Here is a 26,899-nt window from a genome sequence, read left to right on the forward strand (position 1 = left end):
TGAGAAGAGGTTAGCAGTGCTTCTTTATGAGGAGGGGAGAAAGAGTAGCTGGAGTCAGGTGGAGTGAGAAAGTGGGATGCCAATGCTATTACCAGAGTTTAAGGGAAGGGAGGTGCGAGAACAGTACTATACAATGGCAATGGAGACTGAGTCAGAGTGAAGGTTTTAGTGGGAATGAGGAGTGGGAGAGCATGTTTAGTTGTTTGAAGTAGGCATTCCAGAGGGTACAGAAGAAAAGGGTAGTTGATGAAGTGATGAATAGAAAGGATGTTGCCCCTTGCGGAACAGGTCTGGTTAGAGAAAGGAAGGAAGGGAATGAGGGTAGAGTCAGTATTTGTCCAAATATCTCTAGAGCCAAAGATGGAAGTGAGAGGTTGATGGGGAAAGAGGGTATGTAGGAGAGGAGGAATTGGAATAAACTAAAAGTAGAGATGACACAAATGGGAGAGTGGGAGGTGGGGAAGGGGCAAGATAGAAGGGAAGAGATTCCCCAACAGACTGGTTAGTAGATGTAGAAAAGGAGTCATCAGTACTGTGACAAGGCAGTAGATTTTAGTAAATGGGATTAGCAATGTGAGAGCAGCTGTGTTGCTAAACCATAAAAATAGACTTGCTGAAACCTTCCAGGGCAGTAATAAGTAGCACTTAAAAGACGGTGGCAGTGATATGTGGCATCTCATGTAGTTTGGGGCCTTATAGGCTGTCTGGGGGAGCATTAACTACACAGGTAGGAGCTTTATATAAAAGTACACTGTCAATCAAACCTCTAGCAAGGATATTTGAAGCTCTTTATTCCTTCTCTTTCTTATCCTCTCCCATGGGCTTCACTCCCACTATTTGCTTTTTCTTGCAGAAAAAATTTGTGTGTAGAAGGCAAAGTACTGTTCCCCTTTTAATTTCAAACAAAATTCAATATCAAACGTTGTTAAACCTGTGCTCTGTCTGGCTTACTCTGTAAACGCCAGGTGAGGCACAGAGTTCTTACTGAAGGAGGCAAATACACAGAAATGATAGAAGTACCCTCAGAGGAGGAGCTTTTTCTTGTGGGATATAAACACTTGCTAACACAGAAATTATCCATGCGGCTATGTTTCACAATCTGGCTGGCCAATAATACCAAAGCATACTTGTGGGCAGCAGAAAGCCCTCTTCATCTTTTGGCATCTATAGTAGTCCCAGGCAAATGCAGGGTATTCACCCTCTCCAAATAAAATATGAAAAGGACTGAAGCAAATCTGTGAAACTTGTAGATGAAATAAAAAAAGGAATGTTTTGGAACAGATACAACAGACGTGGAAAAATGCACCTTTTGAATAAATTCACCATACTTCTGATTTCGTTGCCTCCTGTTCTCTATTCTTTCCCTATATCCTAGTTTTTTGCATCACAAGTACCAGCTTGTGTTCCCCAGCGCTGTGGTAAATCTTTCTTTCACGTTATCACCCTCTGGAAAACCCTATTTAAAAATCAAGCAGTTGGTCAGCTTCAAACATGTTTTTATCAAAGCTCCTTTTTGTGGCTTTGATTCAATTATTTATCTGAATAAAATAATCCAGTCCTACTCCCTGAGCCTCAGTTTCCTCGTGCTTGGTTATTCTGTTTGAAATGTACTCGTATTCTTCATCACCTCTGTACAGCTAACTTTGCTTTCTGATATTCACTGGTTGCTGTTAAGGTGTTGATATCTAGAGTATATAGATTTTTTTTTTCTAAAGTTTAATAGTGTTGTATTCATTGAGCTTAATAGGTTAAAGTAGTCAATTATCATAGGGCTTATATTTCCCAAAAGGGGAAAAAAGACCAAAGCGATTATTTCTTTAGATAAACTTACATCTAGCCAAATTTCTATGACAAAAGCCTGTGGAAAATGTGAAGACGACTTCCTAAGAGTAAAGTTCCCCTTTCAAGCCTTGCAGAGCCTTGACATTTTTGAAAGTCATGACACTTGTGTAGCCCAAGTTATTACAGAAAGAACAGATGTACAATATCTTTACAAAGAGACTTCATCTAATATGAGCAAACAACAATAGGTGGGAATCTTATAAGGAGAACCTTTTAAAGTTTTAGTTTAGTTCAAGGTATGTGTTTATTTTTGGGGGAAGAAATAGAAAGTAAATGAATAAAAATATCACCTAGTATTACACTGTACTGGAGTGCAGTTGTACACTATTCATTTGAAACCTTTATTGGCCTGTATGAAATGAAAACTGAGGAAGAATAAAGAAAAGAAGATAGTGACACAGAAGGAAGAGGAGGAAGGAGAGGTTATAAAGGAAGAGGACCCATAGGTTAGGGTTACCATATTTAAAAATTTAAAAAAGAGGACACTCCACGGGGCCCTGGCCCCGTCCCTTCCCCACCTGGCCCCGCCCCGACTCCGCCCCTTCCCCCCCAACTCCACCCCCTCCCCTGAGCACCCCGCATTCCCCCTCCTCCCCCCCAGCCACGTGAAACAGCTGCCTGAGCACTACCGGCTTCACGGTTTGCCGGGCAGCCTCCAGACCCTGCGCCCCCGGCCGGGCGCTTCCCCAGCGCAGCCGGAGCCCGGTGAGGTGAAGCTCCCGGCCGGGGGCACAGGGTCTGGAGGTCTGGGGGCTGCCCGGCAATCTGTGAAGCCGGTAGCGCTCGGGCATCTCGGATCTTCAGCTGCACAGAGTTGAGGTGTTTGGGGGAAGCAGCAGCTGCCGCGGGGGAATCCGCCTGCAGCTCACAGCCTGCCGGAGCCACTCTAAGGTAAGCAGGGGACTAGTATTTTCCCGGACATGTTCGGCTTTTTGGCAATCCCAAATCCGGACGGGGATTTGAGGACCAAAAAGCCGGACATGTCCGGGAAAATCTGGACGTATGGTAACCCTACCATAGGTCTGTGATGAAAACAATAAAATGTGATCATGTGAAAAATGTCTTCCAAGATCTCCTGGGATTGGTAGAGCAAGTCCAGGTTGCTTGTTCTATAGAGGATGACCTTTTTCTGCTTATAAGGGTAGATGCTAAATCTGTTACTGGGAATGCAGTGGTCCCCTGATTTATTTAGCTTCACAGGTCTGAAAACCATGTCTAGAACTTGAGCAGAGTCCACCAGAAATGGTTGAATGGACTCCAAATTGTAGCCCAATATTATCTGTTTAAGGGCTATATCCTGGACTGAATTGCTTTGTTGAATTAGGGCTTTAGCGCTCAGAATCTTATAGGAAGGGTCACCAGACAACAAGTGTGAAAAATCGGGATGGGGGTGGGGGGTAATAGGAGCCTATATAAGAAAAAGACCCAAAAATAGGGACTGTCCCTATAAAATCGGGACATCTGGTCACCCTCCTTATAGGATCAAGCCCTAAGTGAATAGTTGTATTTGCTTCAGACTCTCAAGGGGAAATGAAATGACTATCCATTTTTGGGCTCATATATTTGAGATGAAGAAAATAATTGTCCAATTACATTTCTTGAACAACTAAAAGCTTAAAGATGAATTAGGACATGGGTGATTTAAATATGATTCTTGTATGCAAAATTAGCTGCTGCTTGTACACAGCAAAAGAATAAAAAGCTCTGATTTTATAATGTCTTTTTGGAATCTTATCCAGATCATCTAGTACCTGTATTTCAATGTTTTAGAACAGACTACACAGAGCTAGTCTTGGGAGAATATGTGAGCATTATTTATTTTTGTCCCTTAACCAACTGGATTGTTAACTGTTGCAGAATGCATTCTGCAACAACCTGCTGACACTGTAGTTGAAAATATAGACATGTACCTTTCTTGCTACATCTCCCAAATCTTTAGTCATATTCTCCTAGATTAAAAAAAATTTGGCTGAATGTTCACTTAATTTGGAGATGAGCTCCCTCTACAAACTTTAAAATTAGCCACAAATGCAGCCAAGCATAACATTTTATTCTAATGTAATATTCCTGTGAGAACATTTCCACCACAGTCAAGGTCCTTGAAATTTGTGGGCTTAAAAAAAGGCTCATGGGAGGAGAGAGTGAGGACAAATCTCTTTAGCAGTGGCCTTCTATATTATCTATGAATGTCTTTCTGTGCCTATATCTGGGATTCAGTTATCATTAATGCATATGTGGAGCTATGTTTTGTTTTTTGTTTTTTTTGTTTTTTTCGGGTATCAGCCAGGCAAGTGGAAGGATTTTAATAAATAAATAAATAATGATTTAAATATAGATAAATAAAGGATTTTTTTGGTCTCCCTTATCCAGAAGTTCCCCACTTCTCATCAAGAAACCCGCAAAGCATCGTTTGTGGAAATTGCCAACTTTGTTTAAATTGTACAGGTAATTTCTCAAATAACAAGAAAGAAATAGGGAAGAGTGTGCGTTGTATGCAGTGACACTTTCTTCTCTTCTGTCATGCGTTTGTTTTGCTTCATACTATGTAAAAGCAAATGCTACTTGTCCTATAAAACTGGTCGGTGCAGCAGTCTTGATCAGAGGCTAGTTTTGGTAAGCACATCACTAAGTTCAGTCATGTTAACCAAGATGAAAATATATAATGCTAAATAACATCCGAATCCTCAGACCCAACCTCAAAGAGCAAGTTTAATAACTCTGCTTCTACTTCAGGGAAAAGATGTTAGAGCTGTGAATATTTTGTGGGTATCAGACCTAGGGGACAACATGTGCAATGAGTCTAAAGAATTCTCCCCAGCCTCTATTATGCTTGGTCACAGTAATGAAAATGGTAAATTTTTACAGGATCCTAATTGATAAAGGCTTTGAGTAAGACAGTAAAAAATGTATAACTCTCACAATAAGGAGTGAAGGAAAAAGAAGAATCTCAACTGTCTGATTTCTACACAGTACTTGCAAAATTTAGATGGTAGTGTGAGTTAGAATGATAGAGGTGAAGGATTACATGGCAGAGAAGTGGCTAAATCCCTTATTCATTAACTGGGTCTAATATTTGGGTTTTCTTGGAAGTTGTAGAATTTTTTTTTTTAAGAAAGTAACTTTTGATGGGGATGGAGTATGGTGAACTCTACTGAAGTACACTTTTCAATTTGATCTCTTTAACAGTTTTTTAAGAATTTAAATTGGGTGGCAGTATAAGGCCAAAAGGAAGGAAGCCTTGTCCTAACAGATCTTACGAGGCCTACCAAAGTGGAGTTCCCCTCCTGCAGACTTTGGACGGTACACAAGAGAGGTGTGGTGTGATGGGAGTTGTATATGGATGGAATATATATGCTATGTAGTGGAAGGAGAGGGGAGGCAGATCTTTATCCATTTGAGAGACTTCAAGCACTGACACCCTGATTCAGCAAAATACTTCAGCATATGCCTAATTTTAAGCATGTGAGTACTCCCATAGCTACCCAATATAATTATAGAGCGTTATATGTTTCTTCCTATTGATATCTGACTACTGAAATGGCAGAGAGCTGAAAAAGTACTCTGTTTAGGATTAAAATGCAGTTAAGCACACTATTTATTTTTTGTTCTGCAATAATATTGTATACAGTATTTGCAGGATCAAAGCATGACTGAACTGTCTAGTTTTTTTCCCCTGACAGCTTGGGCACCAGCACTTCTGAGAAACTACTAAATGCTGGGGAGGCATTCCTACTGCTGGCATGCAAGTCGACATGTCATATACACCTCTACCTCGATATAACGCTGTCCTTGGGAGCCAAAAAATCTTACCGCGTTATAGGTGAAACCGCATTATATTGAACTTGCTTTGATCCACCAGAGTGCGCATCCCCCTCCCCCCCACCCCCCCGGGACACAACTTTACCGCGTTATATCCGAATTCGTGTTATATCGGGTCGCGTTATATCGAGGTAGCGGTGTATTTCACTTTCTCTTCTAAAGTTCCATTATCCAATAATGACACTACAGAACACTACAAAATAGATTTTCCCAGGCTCAGACCATAACCATGGGGCTGTTTTGACCATTTTAACCTATCAGTATAATAAAGCTACAGTGGTGATTAAACTTACTGTACTGATTAAGCTTCTTATAATTATTGCAAATGCAAATTATATCTAAAGTCAGATTTGTTACTTACTCCGCTAATTTGTTCTTTTTCAATGTTTCTTCTTTCTGTTTCTTTCTATAGAAAGGAAATATGATCCAGTGATTTAAACACAGGACTAGGAGTCCAGTGATGTGGATTTTATCCTATCTGGTCCATAGAATTACTGTGAGACCGTAACTTTTATACCTCAGTTCTTTCATCTTCAAAATTAGGGATATTTATGTACTTAACTGTGGTGTTCAGAATTAGTTCATTGGTATTTTGTAAAGTGCTTTGCTATCTTCTAATGAAATATACTCTAGAAGTGCAAGATGTTATGATTATTTTAGTATCGATAAACCCACTATATATGACTGACATACTTGAATGCATTTGCAAGATTATTTGTTTAAATGCAAAATACAGAACTCTGATTCATCTGTTATCACTGATCCAAATGTTTAAGTTGTGAATAAATATATTGTAAAGCATACATATGTATATGCTTAGTTTTAGTTGTAATTGATATATATTGGGTGAGATCCTTACTCCTGTCCAGTCCCCTTTACACTGCTCCAGACCTTTTACCCAACATAAAGGGCCCTAAAAGCCGGGTATTGGCTGGGCTAGTCATCAGCCTACTTTCTAAAACAGTGGTTCTCAACCAGGGGTACACATACTCCTGGGGGTATATGCAGAGGTCTTCCATGGGGTCTAGTTATTTGCCTAGTTTTACAACAGGCTACATAAAAAGCACTAGCGAAGTCTGTACAAACTAAAATTTCATACAATGATGTTTATACTGTTCTATATACTATACATTGAAATGTAAGTACAATATTTATATTCCAATCAATTTATTTTATAATTATATGGTGAAAATGAGAACGTAAGCAATTTTTCAGTAGTAGTGTGCTGTGACACTTGTATTTTTATGTCCGATATTGTAAGCAAGTAGTTTTTAAATGAGGTGAAACTTGGGGGTATGCAAGACAAATCAGCCTCCTGAAAGGAGTACAGTAGTCTGGAAAGGTTGAAAGCCATTGTTCTAAAACACCCTCGCAAGAAATGGCATAGGGAGTATGTTGAGGGCATGGTTCCGGCATACAGTACTGCAGAGATTCTGGGTAGCATTGCAACCTATGGAGCAACACAAGAAGCTGTTGTAATTTAGACAGCAGTAAGAGTCTAAATTTCATAGTCAATAAATTATAAGGTCAGAAGGCATCACTGTGATCTCCAGTCCCTGGAATAGCCCAGAATCAGGAGGGTGCATAGAGGACTTGAAGCTACCATAGCTGTGCCCTTCTCCTGGGCTGTGAGTTCTGTGCTGTATCTCCAAGAGACACAGCATAGAGTTGCATGCATTATTTCTGGCAAGATTCCTAGGGATGACTTGTTAAATGTGTTGACACATTTTTGCTACACTGGTGTTTATTACACATTTGTTTTTAAAGACACTAAAACTGGTTTTCTTTCCACGATGACTTCTCAAGTTTTAGTTTTTTTTATATCTAAGCCAACTAGACAGCACCATTCTGCAATGAATGGCAGAGCTGTCTTGGCGGAAGGAGAGCCCCACCATTCCCATCCTGCATTGCAAACAATTCTTGGTCATTCTTTCCACTGGTAGCCACGTAGTCTGTGGACTTCCAGCCACTCTGGAATGTAATTTTCCAGGGCTGCTGTTGACAGAGGAAATTATTTGGTTTGAGGTTTACCTCTGGGCTATAATTAGTCTCTTCTGATTTTTGTTTGTATTTTTATATCTATGTGGAAGGAACTCCCCATCACCAAGTTTCAGGGGCTACTAAGTCTGGGGAGTTCTGATACATGATCATGAGCCTACCTCACACCCCAGTCATTTTAGAGGCTTCATTGAAAAGGGCTTTCACTTCCTTTACTGCTTGACCTTCTGAAACATCAGAGTCCTGCTTGGCTATAGACCCTATTTAAAAAAGAAGAATCTTTCCCAACTGAGCAGTTAGCCAAGGAAGAAACATCTATCCCATTTTTGGATGTCAGAACTCGCTGAACATTGCTACAAATAATAAAAGATGATAATGAGGTGCTCCAGTCGTGACCAGGACCCCATTGTGCTAGGCACTGTACAAACACAGAACAAAAAGATAGTCTCTGCTTCAAAGAGCTGGTCATTTTCATGGGAATAACTTCAAGAGGACTTCCAAGAGCCCAATTCACACATACCATCCATTGGGAAAGAAACAGCCACAGGTTGGTTACTTTGATATTTTGTGGCTGCTGGATAGTGGATACCTCTCCTTGTTCTTGCTGTCATCCACCTACAGAACTTTATAATTGGCTGGCAGCTGAAGAAGTTGATTTTTTTTGGCGCAGTTGGTCCCTAAAAAACATGCTCCATCTGCATTAAATGTTCCTAGAAAAATACATTACAAAGCATGTTGGAGAGGAAACTAAATGTATATGTTTGGTTATGTAATGACTAGCTGTGCTTTTTAAATTAGTGTATGCTTTATTCAAAAAATAATCTTGAGCTTTTTTTATTATAGTGTGTGGATTTTTTTTCTGCAGTGTTAAAGAACCACTATTAAAGCTTCCTATGAAATAAGACATACTAATTTTTTCTCTTCGTTTAAGATATTCTAAATGATCTTGGGCTTAAATGTTTTCCAGTGTGTATTCAACTTTACAGACTGCAGTTGTCAAAACAGAGCTAGATGTGCAATGTCATGAACTCCAAGGAAATAGTTTTCTCTGTAGTTATTTAATTACATCAAGTCATCTTTGTACATGTTTCCTTTTTAGGGGCAAGAGAAAGGTAATAATTGCTCAGAGCATCTATCACATCAGTTTCCATTTGTCCTCAATGCTCATTTTGAAAAAGTACAACTTTGCAAGACTTTTTAAAGACAGACTTCCTGTTTGTATAGTTGTTGGATGAAGGGTGTTTGCCGGCATGAAAATTTCCTATTCAGAACCCAACTACAAGTGTCGGGGTTGGGTTGAGTTGAAAACAACCCAATACTCTCGGGCTTGGGTTGAGTCAGGTAGTCTCTGATCACCTTTTCCTGCCCATGGGATCAGTGCAGTGGCAGTTGTGTGCCTCGTTACTGCTGACCACTGTTACCTCCCTGCACTGTGTGTGCTGCGAAGTGAATGTGCCAACAAGTCACAGCGCACCTCACTCTGTAGCACACGCAATGCAGTTGTGGTATCTGGCAGAAACCAAGCTGCTGATGCCATGGGCAGGAGGGAGCTGAATCTGTATCACAGGCATGATCACAGGGAAGCCCCTGCAGGCTGAGCCCCAATTCTGAGTGGCAGCATTGGTGCTGCCACAGATTTGGGTGGGGGGTGGGGGGGGAGGGGGAATGGCCTGGAGACAGGAGGAAATCAGACTTTCTTCAGGTGTGCAGCTCTGGACTGGGAGAGGGAGTGCCTGGCATGCAGGGTTGGGAGAGTGAGGCTGGGGGTAATTTGCCTTACTGGCGCCACAGAGGAAACAAAGAAATGGAGTCCAGGCTGGTGGTTAGACCCTTGCAACTTGACCTGAACCTGACAGGACCCAACTACAAGTGTCCGGTTTGGGACAAGTATAAAAACAACCCAACATGCTCATGCTTGGTTGGAGTTTGAACTGTCTGTGCTCTAGTTGGTTTCAGACTGGGCTTTCCAATTAGGCCAGAGCAGACCTCTTCTCAAAGCTCCCCGGCCCTGGAAGAAGGGGTGGCTGACAGGAGAGATGGCTTGAGAGCCTTGGTCACCCAGGCCCACTCGGAAAGGGGAAAGGCTGGTACTCCTTCCCCCTCTTCCCACTTTTGGCTTCCTGAAAGTTTAGGACCCTTCTTCTTGTGCGCTGCGGAAACATATTGACTTTTTCTTTGGACTATTATAACTCCCCTTGCAAAGGACAGAGACTCTGAATGGTACAGCCAAAGGGATGTGCCCCGGGGTCCAAGACAGTAGCAGTGCCCATCCTTTACCTATGGGGACACTAAAAGGTGTAGCCTGCTACAAATACTAGAGAATATAGGCGTTCACTTCCCAACCCTGACACTGGGGTAAATTAGAGGGAAATTAAAAGTCCATACACGAGAGAGACAGAGCACCCAAGCAGAATTGGTCCTGAGCAGTGGTACGAGTCACTGACAGAGAGCCAGAGACAACAGGCAACCCAGCAACAGCCATTCCAGCAGCAACTGTTGCAACAGTGCACCACTCAACAACAGCTGCAGACAACCCAGCAGCAGCTGCTGCTATGCAAGATGGTGAGCCAGCAGAAAGACTTGCAATAAAACCTGCTGTAACAGCTACTGTTGGAGCTAGTCTGGGCAGCCATGGATCTGATGACTGGGGCCGTGAGCCCAGGGCCAGTGTTTCCATCAGTGCCCTTTGTGATGCCAGTAAACCAGGTGCCAGCTCATGCCACGTCTGTAGGCATCAGCTGATCACTGACAAACTCATAACTGGAAATCAAACCATCTCACCTGTATGTTATTCAAAATAGGTATTAGTCTTTTATCAGAATGTATTTAGTGTTTAGACTCTAATGCATATAACAATTTACAAGCATTTCATAATCTCACTTGTAATGTCTGTATTCCATGCCAAGAAAATATGTAAGTTTTGCTTATAGCTTTGAAAATGTTTGCTCTAAACTTGTGAACCTAGGTATGGGAATCATCCCCTCCGCCCTTTCAGGAGGCCTGTCAAAATTAAACTGGGAATTAACGAACATCGCAATACAAAGATTGGTGAATGACCCTATCACAGCTTGGAAATGCTACGTTCAAGGGAGCTCGTCTCATGGGCTGGAAGGCTTAAAGATAAAATGGGCAAAAGTAAATTTTTCATCTCTTTGCTGTTTGAACTGTCACTGGGCTAGAGACACTAAACTAAGGCAGAGATCCCCCAGGGATTAGCCTTGGGTCCACCCTGAAAGACATTTTGAATTGAAAGTTTACTATGTTTAGGAACCATAGATGGTAACTCATTTATAGACTCATAGACTCATAGACTTTAAGGTCAGAAGGGACCAATATGGTCATCTAGTCTGACCTCCTGCATGATGCAGGCCACAAAAGCTGACCCACCCACAACAGAATCTTCCAGCCTGCGACCCCTGCCCTATGCTGCGGAGGAAGGCGAAAAACCTCCAGGGCCTCTGCCAATCTACCCTGGAGGAAAATTCCTTCCCGACCCCAAATATGGCGATCAGCAGAACCCCGAACATACAGGCAAGATTCTACAGCCAGACCCTCATTTTACCCGCGATGGCACGTTAATGCCTAATTGACTAAAATCACGTTATCCCATCAAACCATTCCCTCCATAAATTTATCAAGCCTAATCTTGAAGCCAGAGAGGTCTTTCGCCCCCACCGTTTCCCTCGGAAGGCTGTTCCAAAATTTCACCCCTCTGACGGTTAGAAACCTTCGTCTAATTTCAAGCCTAAACTTCCCCACGGCCAGTTTATATCCATTCGTTCTCGTGTCCACATTACTACTGAGCTGAAATAATTCCTCTCCCTCCTTGGTATTAATCCCTTTGATATATTTAAAGAGAGCAATCATATCCCCCCTCAGCTTTCTTTTGGTTAGGCTAAACAAACCGAGCTCCTCGAGTCTCCTCTCATAGGAAAGGTTTTCCACTCCTCGGATCATCCTAGTGGCCCTTCTCTGTACCCGTTCCAGTTTGAGTTCATCCTTTTTAAACATAGGAGACCAGAACTGCACACAGTACTCCAAATGAGGTCTCACCAGCGCCTTGTATAACGGAAGCAGCACCTCCTTGTCCCTACTAGAAATACCTCGCCTAACGCATCCCAAAATCGCATTAGCTTTTTTCACAGCCACGTCACATTGCCGACTCATAGTCATCCTGCGATCAACCAGGACTCCGAGGTCCTTCTCCTCCTCCGTCACTTCCAACCTATGCGTCCCTAACTTATAACTAAAATTCTTGTTAGTCATCCCTAAATGCATCACCTTACACTTCTCACTATTAAATCTCATCCTATTATTGTTACTCCAATTTACAAGGTCATCCAAGTCTCCCTGCAGAATATCCCGATCTTTCTCCGAATTGGCAATACCTCCCAACTTTGTGTCATCCGCAAACTTTATCAGCCCACTCCTACATTCTGTTCCGAGGTCAGTAATGAATAGATTGAATAAAATCGGACCCAAAACCGAACCTTGAGGAACCCCACTGGTGACCTCCCTCCAACCCGACAGTTCACCTTTCAGTACTACCCGCTGCAGTCTCCCCTTTAACCAGTTCTTTATCCACCTCTGGATTTTCATATCGATCCCCATCTTTTCTAATTTAACCAATAATTCCTCGTGCGGCACAGTATCAAACGCTTTACTAAAATCGAGGTAAATTAGATCCACCGCATTCCCTTTATCTAGAAGGTCTGTTACTTTCTCAAAGAAGGAGATCAAGTTGGTTTGGCACGATCTGCCTTTCGTAAACCCATGTTGTAATTTGTCCCAATTGCCATTCACCTCAAGGTCCTTAACTACTTTTTCCTTCAAAATTTTTTCCAAGACCTTGCATACTACAGAAGTTAAACTAACAGGCCTGTAGTTACCCGGGTCACTTTTTTCCCCCTTCTTAAAAATAGGAACCACATTAGCTATTTTCCAGTCCATTGGTACCACCCCCGAGTTTACAGATTTATTAAAAATTATCGCCAAGGGGCTTGCAATTTCTCGTGCCAGCTCCTTCAATATTCTAGGATGAAGATCATCCGGTCCGCCCGTTTTAGTCCCATTTAGCTGGTCAAGTTTGGCTTCCACCTCTGATACTGTAATGTCAATCGCCCCTCCTTTATTCCCCTCTGTCCCGCTCCCTCTATTCCTAAACCCTTCATTAGCCTTATTAAACACCGACGCAAAATATTCATTTAGATATTGTGCCATGCCTAGATTATCCTTAATCTCCACTCCATCTACATGCTTCAGCGGTCCCACTTCCTCTTTCTTTGTTTTCTTCCTATTTATATGGCTATAAAACCTCTTACTATTGGATTTAATTCCCCTCGCGAGGTCCAATTCTACACGGCTTTTGGCCTTTCTCACCGCATCCCTACATGCTCTGACCTCGATAAGGTAGGTTTCCTTGCCGATCTCTCCTCTCTTCCATTCTTTGTACGCTTTCTGTTTTTTCTTAATCGCCCCTTTGAGACGCCCGCTCATCCAGCTAGGTCTAATTCTCCTGCCTACTAACCGTTTCCCCTTTCTCGGGATAGGCCTCTGACAGCTCGTGCAACTTCAGCTTGAAATAATCCCAGGCCTCATCTGCCTTTAGCTGTCTAAGTATGTTAGCCCAATCCACTTCCCTAAGTAGTTGCCTTAATTTATTAAAGTTGGCCTTTTTGAAATCGTAAACCTTAGTCACAGTTTTATTTCTGTTAATCCTTCCATTTAGTTTAAACCGAATTAGCTCATGGTCACTCGAGCCAAGGTTGTCCCCTACAACCATTTCCTCAACGAGGTCCTCACTACTCACCAGCACCAAATCTAAAATGGCATCCCCCCTCGTCGGTTCAGCTACTACTTGATGAAGGAATTCATCTGCTAGCACGTCTAGGAACATCTGAGCCCTATTATTGTTACTAGCATTTGTTCCCCAATCTATGTCCGGGAAGTTAAAGTCCCCCATGATTACACAGCTCTTATTAGTTTTTACTTCCTTAAAAACATTAAATAGTTCTCTATCCGCATCCAGGCTAGATCCCGGCGGTCTATAGCACACCCCAAGCAGTATCTCAGGGGAGGCTCTAGTAGTTCTTTTACCCAGTGTAATTATTGCCCAGACAGACTCCGTCTTATCCATTCCATCAGTTATTATTTCTTTACAGTTTAGCTCATTATTGACATACAATGCCACACCCCCACCTTTACCTTTTTTCCGGTCATTCCTAAACAGCACATACCCTTCCATACCTGTACTCCAGTCATGACTACAGTTCCACCACGTTTCGGTTATTCCTACGATGTCCGGTTTCATTTCTTGGACCAGGAGCTCCAATTCCTCTATTTTGTTACCTAGGCTTCTCGCATTGGTGTATAAACATCTTACCGTATGCTGTCTATCCTTTCTCCCATTAGTTATGCACTTTGGTACGGACCCCGTAGTGTCCATCTGCCCCCTCCTTCTTATGTCCAATTCCCTACCCCTACCTATATCTGTGCTTATCTCTTTGCCCTCTTTTTCAGTGTTGGAATCTGGCGTGGAGATTAACTGGACATCTCCCAAGCAAGTGTGTATATGCTTGCTTGCTTTAACCTGTAAATAACTCTCATATTTATCTTTCCTAGTTAATAAACCTTTAGTTAGCTTATTAAGGATTGGTTAGAAGCATTGTCTTTGGTGTGAGAACTGAGATATAAACTGATCTGAGGTATAAACTCATGTGACTGGTTCCCTGGGACTGGAAGTAACCTGGATATTTTGTGATCTTTGGTCCAACTTGCCTGGACGGCAAGATAGACTGGAGAGCCTAGGAGACTGTGTTACTGGGTTGGTGAAATGTAATGACAGAGCATAGCACCAGTTTGGAGTGTCTGCCCTGAGGTAGGCACTCAATCATGAGCTACTCCATGAAAACTGCCTAGAAACTGCAGAGATGAGGGCAGGGGACAAACTGGGGCTAAGACGCAAACCCAACCTGATATGAAGCCCAGGCAGAAGGGACAAGTGCCCTCATCTTCAGCATCTCGTGATTTAGAATGACTGACTTTGGATGAGTCACAGCAACAAGCTAGTAAGGGCCTGGACAAAACCTAAAGAGTGGTTGGCTCCTGACACCGCTGCGATGAGGGAATAGTGTGAACTTAGATGCCAAACCACTAACAGACAAGGTTGATAGCAGGTGAGAGAATGGGCTCAGACCAAAACATGGTTGCTTATTCTCATGTGGGCAGCAAGAGCACTCCCAAAGAGAGTACCCCTTTATGGAATGTGAGTATCCCAAGGTTTGGACAGTGGAAAGCTGTGTGTGGAAGACCAGACCTGCCAAAGTAACGGTCCCTGTATGGATCAATGGGACAGAAGTGCAAGGTCGGTTGAACTCTGTATGTAGCCAGATCCTGGTGCAGACTCCCTTATCTGGGGCAGAAGGGACCCCAGGGGAAATCATCTTCCTACAGTGCATTCACACTCATGTGAAGGCCTATCTCTGCAGATGCCTATGGCTATCTGTAAGATGACATATGGCTCTACCCTCGCTGTTGTCCTATCCTGGGATTAGCAGTACCTGTGGGAAATTATCCATGAGCCAAGAAAATTGGATACAGTGGCTGCTGAACCCAGTTCTAGTACCTGGGGAAGATCCTGAAATGATGGATCTAGCTGAGTTAAGAGAATTAGGCAACCCCCTTTAGGGAAGTTCAAGATTCACAGGTCATACATCCAGGTTGTAGACAGGAGTGGTAGCCAGGGGATTGCTGTTGTCAGATTTAGGGAGCTTTGGCTCATGACACAGATTTTGTCTGGGAGCAAAGAGAAGACCCGGTGCTGAGCAGGGCCTACAACTAAATTGCTGCTGTGAATGACAAGGTGGTAGAACCCCAACATTTGTGGATGTTGCCCCAATTTATACTCTGAGGAGAACAACTATATCACGTCGAACATGATAAATGCACGGGGGAGAAGGGTTCCTCGATTGTACCACTGGATGCTTCTGCAACTAGTACATGATATCAGTTGTACTGGGCAGGAGAAGACTTGCATAGACTTCTGAAAAGTTAATTCAGTCTCCGTTTGATGCATACCTGATACCATGAGCTGTTGGAACATTTAGGGTCTGCCCCAGGTATATCCGTATTTTAAATCTTATATGCGGATATGCATAGGGAGTGTGCAAGTATTTAAGATTTTGTCTGTAGTTAAAAATAAAAACTCTGGGTACAATAAAGAGAGATTCCTCTATAGAATTTTAAGAAGGGCGTGACAACTTGGCATACAGTACAAATTCTCTGTCCAGGAGTAAATTTTAGGATTTTTCTACAACTTTACCACAAATACAAAAATCAGACACGATTTTTGTTCTGTTTTCTTTTTCTCTCCACTTTGTGGATTTTAACACTGTTTTACTATTGATGATGGTAAATCACTCCAAAAAAAAAAGTTTTAGAAAATGTATTTGGAAAATGTATTGCTAAATAGTTTCAAATTTCTGTACAGCATTAATGTACACAAATGGCCAGGTCATCAGACAGCAATGAGATGCTATTATCATCCTACACCTCAAGTCCTTGTATTTTTATGAAAACACTAATTAAACTAAATTTAATGACAGTCCATATGTAACAATGTGGTTTCATTTGTTTGTCTATTTGTTTGTTCTTGTAGAATTTAGAATGGCCTTTAACAGACGGTTTATTATTGAAGTGTTAGCTTTAGGGGCTTTTTAAAGAACATTTAAATTGTCAGTTAAAGGTAGTTTTGTTCCATATCGTGCTTTAACAGAAAAGTACAGGTGCATTTTCAATGAGGGTGGGAATACAAAATGAATGAGCAAAAAATAAATTTAAGCTGTTCAAAATTCTAGGCCAGCCTGGTTTTAAGAATAATATTAAAATATGGCTGGTTAAGAATGCCTTGGCTTTTTCATGTCTTGTTCCTGTTCAGACCTCAGACACATTTTTAGACTGTTGGTTTGTTTTCCTCCTCTGATTGATGTTTATGGAAGCAGTTTGAGTTTAACAGGAATCTGAATTCATTTGAACTAAGATTTTTGGTAAGCAGAGGAGTGAACTGTGTTCTCAAAATATTTTTCTGTTTATTGAATCAGTTTAAAAAAACAAAGGCATAACAGATACATTTGATTAGTTTCTGTACACAAGGATAAATAGCTTTCTAACACATTGTCCTCCTTTCAAATAGGTTGTGAAGATGAGAAAAGAGGTGAAGAAGGCCAGAGTTCTTACCATTCGCAGACTCACCAGACACATTGCAAAACTTAAGTTAAAAAAGTTAGTTTTAATATTAATATTCCTTTAATTTTTTTAAATTTTTAATGCTGCATTTATTTTAAATGACTTACATAAATATTGAATAAGCTGTGGGGAAAAATGAGTGTCTACATAACATTATTTAACACACTACACATTTGAGGTGGATAGTAGGGCAGTACATTAACTGGATAGTTAATACTTTTATTAAGAACACTGTTTTTAGAATGGGATTGGTCTTGAACTGTACTTTTATGAATGTGCATTATTAAGTGTGTAAGATGTAGTAAATCTTATTTATAGATTTGTGTCAACATTTTACTTATCTTAATATAGTCTAAGGTAATATGACTCTAAAGACAATTTCCCAAAGCAGACTTGAAGTAAAGTTTTCAGAAGTGCTTAAGTGACTTTCAGCCCAAGTCTCATTTTCAGAACTGGTTTAAACACTTGACCGAAGTAATTTTTAAAATGAGATTTAGACTAAATCACATAAGCATTTTAGAAAAGTTTATCCTTTTATGTTTTAGAACATCACTGTATTACAGAAAGCTTCAGCAGCTTCCTCAGTGCAAAGTTCAAAGTACTTCTGCAAATTTCAGAGCAAGGAGCACTTTTCAATATGCTTTGAACAAATAAGAACTGTAATTGAAACTTTAATGTTTTTAATCAGTGTTAATATAATTAATCTTTCACATGGGGCAAAGTGATTTGTGACACTTAGTACTGGAGACCAATGGAAGACGACAAATCTACTGTTGTGTTTAAAATGTGAAGAATACAGTTGGTTTTTTTTAGACAGTTCACCCACTGTAGCAAATTATGTAAGATTTTTGGCAGTATCGTGGCCTCCATTACATATTTAAATTTTGTAATGAACATTTAATTTTATTGTAAATTTTACTCAGAAAAGTACCTCTTGCCATCTAAATTTTCAGGATTCTATCTTCAGCTAGCTCACTCTTTTTTTTTTTTTTTTTTTTTTTTTGTATTCTTTAATCCCTATCATCTCTTAAGGTTTGATTATTATATCCTATCTAGGGTCATTCAAAACTTAATCATAATGTACTTACACAAATTTTAGAAGTAAACTTTCAGCCTAATAATCATTCTTGGCCTTGATTCATCTCTTATCTAGTTTGAGCAACCTTGACTTAGACTGGTGCTAAACAATTTATAATGTTCTCTAGACACTACATTTAATTCAACAGTTCCCATAGAGGATGCAGCAGATTCTTCTGATTTTAAAAAAGTCCTTGCCAAAATGTTGCTATCAGATATATTACTACTTGCCATCACGTTTTTGGAATTATCATTATATCTCTTCTGCATGCTAATTTCATCTGTAAAAGCTGGGGATGCATTGATGTTTCTGTGTGTCTAGTTGGTTGTTCTGAAAATTTACATTTTAACATAAAATAGATGTGAACGGTAAAATAAAATTGTTTATGTTGACTTTTGTGATTTATTTTGCTGCAAATAGTAACTTCCTTGTTGGGAAATGATTGCAAATCAGTGTGTTACCCAGCTAAACACAGTCTTTACCTACAGGGGTTCGGAAGATGTGGTACTTAAGAACCAAAGGCGAGCAGAGAGATTACTAGAAGAAATTCATGCCATGAAGGTAATGTCTTCATAAACCTATATTTAATATTTAGTGTCACTTATTTTAGTAACAAAAACCTGGGCCTGTTTTCTTGGAATGTGAAATCATGCATAGGTCTGTTTTGACTGTAAATGTAACAGGGTGGAACATTTAAGAATATTTGCATGTTCCATGTTTGTTGCTATACCTGTCAAGGTGTTAAACTAATTTGACTGAGACTTGCCAAACTAAACTTGCATCTGTTCAGAAATGCTCCATTGCCTGAAGCTTTCACTGTAACAGTTACAAATATAGGAATTTAAATATTTGTGCTGTTCAGGGGTGTAGATCTGTTGAAATTGAAGTTGCAGTGCACTGATGAGACATTGAATCAGATATATTTTCCCTTCTTTAGACAGGGTGTTTGTTAGCATAACTTTCAAGTAATTCATTTCTCTAACACTGAGACATGTAATTAAATGTCTGGTTGTCTGTTTTATAACAGAACTTTAAAACCACATTCGACTAATAATTATCCTAATGACAGGTTGACTCCCCCTTTACTCGATTTCATAAAGTCCTCATTTCAAGTACACTGTATGAAGAAAGTGTCTTTCGTAAGCTTGATTTAGAACTCTGGAATCTTGGAGCAATTGCATTCTTGTTGCTCCTGTTCATCATTTCCAGAGCAACACTCAAGCATCATCTTTGCATAGAAAAAGTCTAGGGGGGTTGAGCTCCAGTCTGAGGGACTTCTCTCCTCAGCAGTGTAATGAGTTTTGAATTTCTGCATGGAGACCCTCTGCCTATTCATCTCTCTGGAAATTATCGACATTCAATTGGATTAAAAAATAGCATGCCTTTTTGTACTGATTCTTTCTCCATTTCTGGGATCTGCATCTCATTATTGACCAACAATTAAATAATTTCAGTCTAGCCACTGTTAGCCTGAATTTTTTTTTCCTTCCCTTTCTGCTGGTGGCATGTGTGACTGGAAGACATCTTAGTGCTTAATTACCTGGGAGATCTGCTGATCAGCGCTGTCTCCATTTAACACAATGAGAGTTGTAAATGCTCATCCCTTTTCAGGATCAGACCTTTAACATAAGGAAAGCTTCAGTAACTAGGCCTGGAAAGTGAATTTTCCCAAATGTGTTTTCATGGTATGTGTATTATACATGTGTGTTAAAAATTTCCATCCAAATGTACATTTTGTGTGCCCCATTTCTCTGCTTTGCATAACCAAACTAGTTTGGTGGAGGGGGTATTTTAGTTTTTCATATAATTTTAAGAGAATTAAAGTTGCATGCCAGCATGCAAAAGTCCTAATATGGCCATATTAGGCCTGAACTTTGTCGTTGTATGTGTTAGACAGTAGTTCTTCTTAAACCTTTTCTGGACCTGGACCTCTTTCCCCTTCCCCTGCATCCACTCTTCTATCTAGCCAGGACCACCCAACCCCTCTCCCCTCCAATTTAACAACATGGGAAGGGTAGAGTAGTTGCAACACTTTGACACCAGATTATGTGCTAATTTTATTTCTCAGCTAATACAATAGCAGACAATGAACTAATTTTACAGCCAGTATACCATGTTGGAGGATAATGTTATCCCATACCTAAAGAACAACAAATATTGTGCCATGTTACAGAGACTTAATTTTTAAAAAAATCATATAAAAATAGTCATAGAGGCAAATAATGGTGAATATGTTGAAACCCAAGGATATTTTGCCACTTGTAGATAGGAAGAGCTTTTTTCATTTACAGCAAATTTGTTCATAGGGTAAGTTATATGACTGTGGTTTGGAACAGCATTTGTTATTGATGCTTATGCATCTTGGGTTTTTTTTGGTAATGCAGGAGAATTAAAGGACAAGTAATCGCTTTAAATAACAGTGAAACGTGTTTAGAGTCATTGCATTTCTCAAGCACAGGAATTAGGAATGTGTTTTATGTGGGAGATGACAGTGGTTAAAAATTCCAGCTACGTGGATGCAAGAACTGGGTTAATGGTTTGCAGGAGTTTTCAGAGCTATTGGAATAGAACAGTGTTTTTGGACTCTTCTGACTTCATTTCACCAGAACTGAATAAAACATTTATTTTAACGTTTCTCAAAAGAAGGGGAAAAAAAGAAAAGAACAGTATGATCCTTGGTAGCCTTTCCTATAAGCGATTTACTTTATAGAAATAAAAAAAATGACAAACTGGAAAGATAGGTATATTTTTAAAATAGTCTTTGCCTTGTTTGAAGGTATTTTCCAAATGGATTATGGTTTGACTTTGCAGAGTTTTTTATCCTGTTTTTGAAAAAGTGTAATATTTAATAATCTAGCTTTCTTTACACGCTATACTGTCTAAATGTTAAACTAATCAGAAAATAGCCTCAATTTTTAAAACTTTTTAACAGAAATTAGTACTTAGTGTCCAAGATTTAACGTACCTGATAAAAAAAAAAAGTAAAACAATCACATTTGCACATTGTGTGATTTGCATTATTAGCTATTTACTATCATTGATTGACTGTGCCCCTTTTAAAAAAAAGGCACTCTTTTTTAAGACTGATTTTGTTTTCTTATCCCAAACTTATCTGATAGAGAATCTCTGTAGTGGAATTATAAAGGAAGGGTAAAGCCCTCCCCATGATCAATAAAGGGAAATGTGTGGGTTCCACTTGCTGGTAGTGAGCAGCAGTTAACTGGCCAGTTCTACTAACAGAGCAAGAAGATGGCACACAATAGAAATTTAGCCCTTTCAATTTTTTCAATTTATTGTTGGAAGCCAGTGAAGCAATATAATCTCTTTATCTAGTATCCTTCATACACAGTGTGAGAATCCTTTAGGGACTCAATTATAGGCTAAAAAGGAAGGTTTTAAGACGAGATTTAAAGAAAGGAAAACGCTTAGGCTAGGTCCACACTACCCGCCTGATTCGGCGAGTAGAGATTGATCTTCTGGAATCGATTTATCGCGTCTCATCCCAGAAGCGCTCCCCCGATCCCAGAAGCGCTCCCCCGTCGACTGCGGAACTCCTGCTCGCCGAGTGGAGGAAGCGCTGTCGACGGGGGAGCTTGCCTGCGCCGCGTGGACCCGCAGTAAGTAAACTTAGTTCGATCTAGGAAACGTCGACTTCAGCTACGCTATTCTCGTAGCTGAAGTTGCGTTTCCTAGATCGATCCCCCGCCCCAGTGTGGACCAGGCCTTAGGGCGTGTGTGCTCAGCAGAGAAATTAAAGAATGAGTATATGAACAAAGGCAATGTCAAGAGAGGTATGAGCTGTAGTAATGCTCTGAAGGTTATGAATACCAGATTTGTAGGTAAAGTTGTTTGAGGGGATAACATGAGGCTCAAGGATGATTTTAAGAGCATGGGCCTTGAGAAGAAAATTAAGATCTAAATTTGTGAAAGCCATAGTGCAGTCAATGACATGAGGAAGGAAAGGCCTGGAGGAAAGCTGCAGTTTTTGGAAATGTTCCATTATAGGAAGATACTATTTATGCAGAGGGTTATTCAAAGTAGGTAGGCAGAGAGAAGATGATGGGAAATAAAGATGGAGTTAGTGGTTTTCCACACAGAAGTGATGTCTAAAGCTGACGCTAACTATGAGCTAGAGGTTCCAAGGGAAAAGGGGACAAAAAATAAATATGAGGGAAAATGAGAGACTTGCAGACTTTAAACCAAAAGAGTGCTAAACACATTCTCTTCTTGTAATAGAAAGAATGATCAATACCAAAAATCACACTTAGATTCAGTGAAGTAAGAAGTGATCAGAAGCAAGGTTTAGGTCATTAACTCATCTAATATAGGGAAATCTCAGAAGCATTACAAGTCTGCTCATTGCATTGTTTTCTTGGGTTTGTTTGGTGTTTTTGTTTTTCTTTATTGATTTAAAAAAAAAGATTTCTTTTCTAAAAGACTTATAATGTGAATTCTTGTCAAGTAGCTACTTTTTTGTTTTTATCCTTTCAGCTTCTGTAGCCTAGGTTTCAGTCAACATCCCACTGTAAATAATTGTATTAGGCAAGAGCAGTGACTAATACTCCTTGTTGCTGTTTTGCTATATTTTTCTTTTGTCTCACAGCATATGTTTCCAACAAAAATGTGCTATATATTTTGCTTCATATTAGGCATTGCAACATTCATAAAGTTAGTATGAAGGAATATTTTTAAGGCTTTTGAAAGAACAGTGTGAAGATTTAGAGCCAGGATGCTTTCAAAGGTTCATCTATATCTGAAGGTATAGAACATTAAAAGTGTATTAGGAACTCCTAATATGACATCAATGTGTATAAGTTAAACTGCTTTGAACACCTGTATGGACACAGGCCTTAGGAGAATTAAGTTACAGCGAAGTAAGGCCATTTTACTCCTGAAAGAGAGCATCCATATTGGGATTTAACACACTTTAAGTTAATGTCCATTGACTTCACATCTTTAGGTGATTTACCTCAACTTTCCTCAGTATCCCTATTCAGTGTTTCTCAAATGTGGCTTTTTGTGCAGCCACAGGCTACTGGGCCTTGCCTCCCCCTGGAACCGCAATCACCAGAGAAGCAGGCAGCCAGTGTAAGTTCCCCACTTTCCTGGGGGCAGTGGGGATTGGACTTCTGGCTTCAGCCCTAGGGTGAGGGATTTTGGGCTCCGTCCCCCGGCCGCAGGGTTTCAGGCTCCGGTTGCAGGGCCATGGACTCCAGCCCCAGTCCCCAGCCATGCAGCATTGGGTGCCGGCCCCACACTCACCCACACACTTCTCCCCCCAACCCCCCCCATCGCTCTTGATCCCCACTGTGTTGTCCGGCCCCAGGCTTCAGTCATGCGGGTGCAGGGCTCCGGTCCCCAGGCTCTGGCTTCAGGTCACCACCACCCCATTTCCCTGGCCCCCCGCTGCCTTGCTCAGCCCCCCATACATCCTGCCATCATCCCTGATCCCCATTGCCTCCCTACCCACCTCCCCATGCAGGGCTTAATTTGTGTCCTAGCTTACCAGAGCTGAGTAAGTCTGTTGTGAAAAGTGATATTTGTTAATATCACTTTTTGCTGCCTCCCAGCTAGCTAGCAAGTTTGCTACTATGAAACTGATATTTACAAACATACAAATATCACTTTTCACAGAAGCAGATTTACTAACTAACTAGTCTTAAAAGCAACCAAAAAAGCAAAAGAAACAATAACAAAAAAGACAAGAACATGCAAAGCACATTTTGTTTCTGTTCTGTTTAGGTCCAGTAAAGAATAGAGACAACTGGATGTTGTTTTTATTTTTGAGTCTGTAAAAAACCCTACATGAATAAATTACTATGATTTGGACATGTATAGGAAAAACACATAAATATGCACATAAAGTTAATTAAGTATTTTAGGAAAAATTGTCAGTGGCCACCAGCAAGAGTTGGTGGCCACACCTTGAGGCCACCAAAAATTTGTTGAGAACCCTGCATGTAGACAAGCCCTTAGACGTTCAAGGGCTGATACATATGAGTAAATATACAAGGTTGTAGATTTAGCTCCCAAAGAACCGGTGGAAGAGCCCCCATCATCAGTATCCTGTAAAAGTAGGCTGAATGAAGCAATTGAGATTATATTGAAGGAACAATCCTATATTTGCAGTTTTACAGACAAGATAGCTTAGTACATCTTTTCATTATCAAATTTCTAGGATTCTTTCTCCCCCCCCCCCCCAGTTTAACCCATCTTCCCCCGAAACCATTCCTCTCTTCCCTCTCACGTAGAATTCTCCATTTATACAGTTGCTTAAATTACCCATAGACCCTCAGTTATGCAGTAACACATCCTTCAAATGTTTAGGCAGTATAAGAAGAAAACCTCAGTGTAAGTGCAAAAGTTCATCTCTCTCACTCTCACTGCCTGGGTCCTGGCCACCGGTCCGGGGCGCTCTGCATTTTAATTTAATTTTAAATGAAGCTTCTTAAACATTTTAAAAACCTTATTTACTTTACATACAACAATAGTTTAGTTATATATTATAGACTTATAGGAAGAGACCTTCTAAAAACGTTAAAATGTATTACTGGCACGCGAAACCTTAAATCAGAGTGAATAAATGAAGACTTGGCACACCACTTCTGAAAGGTTGCTGACCCCTGGGCTACAACAACACTGCATACACATTTCATAAGGTCCGATAACCTCTTGTTAACTTCCTAAAATAATAGAGCAGGCTGGACAGCCTAGTTAAAAAGGTCAAAAGTTGGTTGCTGTAATCTTACACATCAGTCCCTGTCTATTAATTTCCATTGCTCTACTCCTCTCCAGTCCATCTATCTCAGGGGTCTCAAACTCAAATGACCATGAGGGCCACATGAGGACTAGCACATTGGCCCGAGGGCCGCATTACTGACCCCTCCCCCCCCTGCCCTCGGTCCCGCCCCCACTCCACCACTTCCATGAGGCCCCGCCCCTGCCCCACCTCTTCCCACCCCTTCCCTGCCCCCATTCCAACCCCTTCCCCGAAATCCCCACCCCAACTCTGTCCCCTTCCTGCCCCCAGGGGGGGCAGGAGAGGTGTGGGGTGTGGTGGGGGCTCAGGGCAGAGAGTTGGGGTGTGGGGTGGAGGAGGGCTGAGGGGTACAGCAAGGGGTCAGGGTGCAGGGTGCGGCAGGGGGCTCAGGGCAGGGGGTTGGGGTGCAGGGTGCAGCAGGGGGATCAGGGCAGTGGGTTGGGGTGAAAGAGGAGTGTGGGGTGCAGCGGGGGCTCAGGGCAAGGGGTCGGGGTGCAGGGTGTGGCGGGGGGCGGGGTGCAGGAGGCGTGCGGGGTATGGCAGGGGGCGGGGTGCAGGGTGTGGCAGGGGTCAGGGTGCAGAGTATGGCAGGGGGTCGGGGTGCAGGAGGGGTGTGGCATGGGGCTCAGGGCAGTGGGTTGGGATGCAGGAAGGGTGAGGGGTGAGGCAGGGGGTCGGGGTGCAGGGTGTGGCAGGGGGCTCAGGGCAGTGGGTTGGGGTGCAAGAGGAGTACAGGGTGCAGCAGGGGGGCTCAGGGTAGGGGGTTCGGCTGCAGGAGGGGTTCGGGGGGCAGGGCAGGCTGCCTGCCTGCCCTGCCCCTGCAAGAGGCTGGAGGGGGGGGGGGGCGGAGGGGCTGTGTGTTTCTGTTTCTTGAGGCACCGTCTCCAGCAGCTCCCATTGGCCGCGGATCCCTGTTCCCAGCCAATGGGAGCTGCTGGGGGCACTGCCTAAAGCAAAGCCACACACAGCCCCTCCGCCCCCCCCCCCCTTCCCCACGTTCCAGCCTGTTCCCGGAGCAGCGGCCGCTGCTCTGGTAAACACTGGGGGCGGGCGGGGTGGCTGCGAGGGGCTCGTGGGCCGCAAAAAATCACCCCGCGGGCCCCGTGTTTGAGACCCCTGATCTATCTCCTAGTTTGTTGCATGCTGCTAAAGAGAGAGCATGTGTCCCTGTTCTCCTATCAAATCCATTTGTCTACCCTTTCTAGGAAGTTACTGTTGTAAAGAATAAAACTCTGATCTTTGTTCCACTCCTCTCCCAACCCCACAGTTTGTGTTCTAAAGACATTACTACAGTCCACACGTGACTGGGCATGTCCAGGGATGTCAGTTTATTCTCTTTTCCCCCATCGGGGTCTTTCTGAACAGAAAAATCTACAGCATTTTGTTAAAGTGGTACAATAAGATGTGGCAAGGAGCCACATGCTTAGTCATGATTTTTTCAAGGTCCAGTCAATGTCAATAGCTTTAATTACTTATCTACATTGAAGGATATTGTTCTGTCATTTGAGTGTTTTCCATAGAATTCACCAGTTGCTGAAAATTCAGTTTAATATTTTCTTTTAATTTTGTGATTGTGTAGCTGAGTCTAGATAATGGTCTTTCATGTGGAGTTGTTCAACCCCTACTCCAGGATACAAGGAGTTGCACTGGCAGATGTTGTATTTTGTTGCTTTGGGAAATGAGTTATTCATATCACCTGAATATTTTTTCTCATTTTTTACAGATGGTTTATTTTTGTTTTATTGGTACATTTCAGTTTTAGTTCTTTCCTCTTTTGTTTTTGTTATATTGAAAACAGAACATAATAGTGAAAATTGTCTTTAAACGTAACAAAAGCAAGAAAGAAAACTGAACCTTACCAATAAAAATAGTAACTTCTTAAGTGTGTTTTTTAAAGCTTCCAGACTTGACTTTACTACTGATCTCTGTGACTAGATAATTGGTGTATTAATGTACCTGGTGTTACACAAATGCTATGCTATACCTACCCCCTCCAGTGTTCATGCTTCAATGTTACTTTTCTACATATCTGAAACTAACTGCTACTATGTGATCCTAACTGTATTACATTAGTACATAAGAATTTCTGAGCTATTGGGCACATGCGCCAAAACTAACTTTGCCATGGATAGTACAATTTGCTGTTTAAGAACTCTGTT

At 41.5% G+C, this 26,899-nt stretch overlaps 1 protein-coding gene across 5 annotated transcripts in view; it reads left to right on the forward strand.

Annotated features, from left to right (window-relative positions):
• Nucleotides 1-26,899, forward strand: part of SRFBP1 (serum response factor binding protein 1) — a 114,583-nt gene that overhangs the window by 19,694 nt on the left and 67,990 nt on the right. For 2 of the 5 annotated variants that reach the window (XM_065406365.1, XM_065406366.1), the window contains exons 2-3: nt 16,850-16,938; nt 18,469-18,541. The exons of 2 other annotated variants lie outside the window; for them this stretch is intronic. In XM_065406365.1, the coding sequence (XP_065262437.1) occupies nt 16,850-16,938; nt 18,469-18,541 (162 nt within the window). The remainder of the gene's footprint in view (nt 1-16,849; nt 16,939-18,468; nt 18,542-26,899) is intronic. One more of the 5 variants, XM_065406367.1, reaches the window with a different exon arrangement.

Source organism: Emys orbicularis, chromosome 6 (genome assembly GCF_028017835.1).
Source record: "Emys orbicularis isolate rEmyOrb1 chromosome 6, rEmyOrb1.hap1, whole genome shotgun sequence".
Taxonomy (NCBI): domain Eukaryota; kingdom Metazoa; phylum Chordata; order Testudines; family Emydidae; genus Emys; species Emys orbicularis.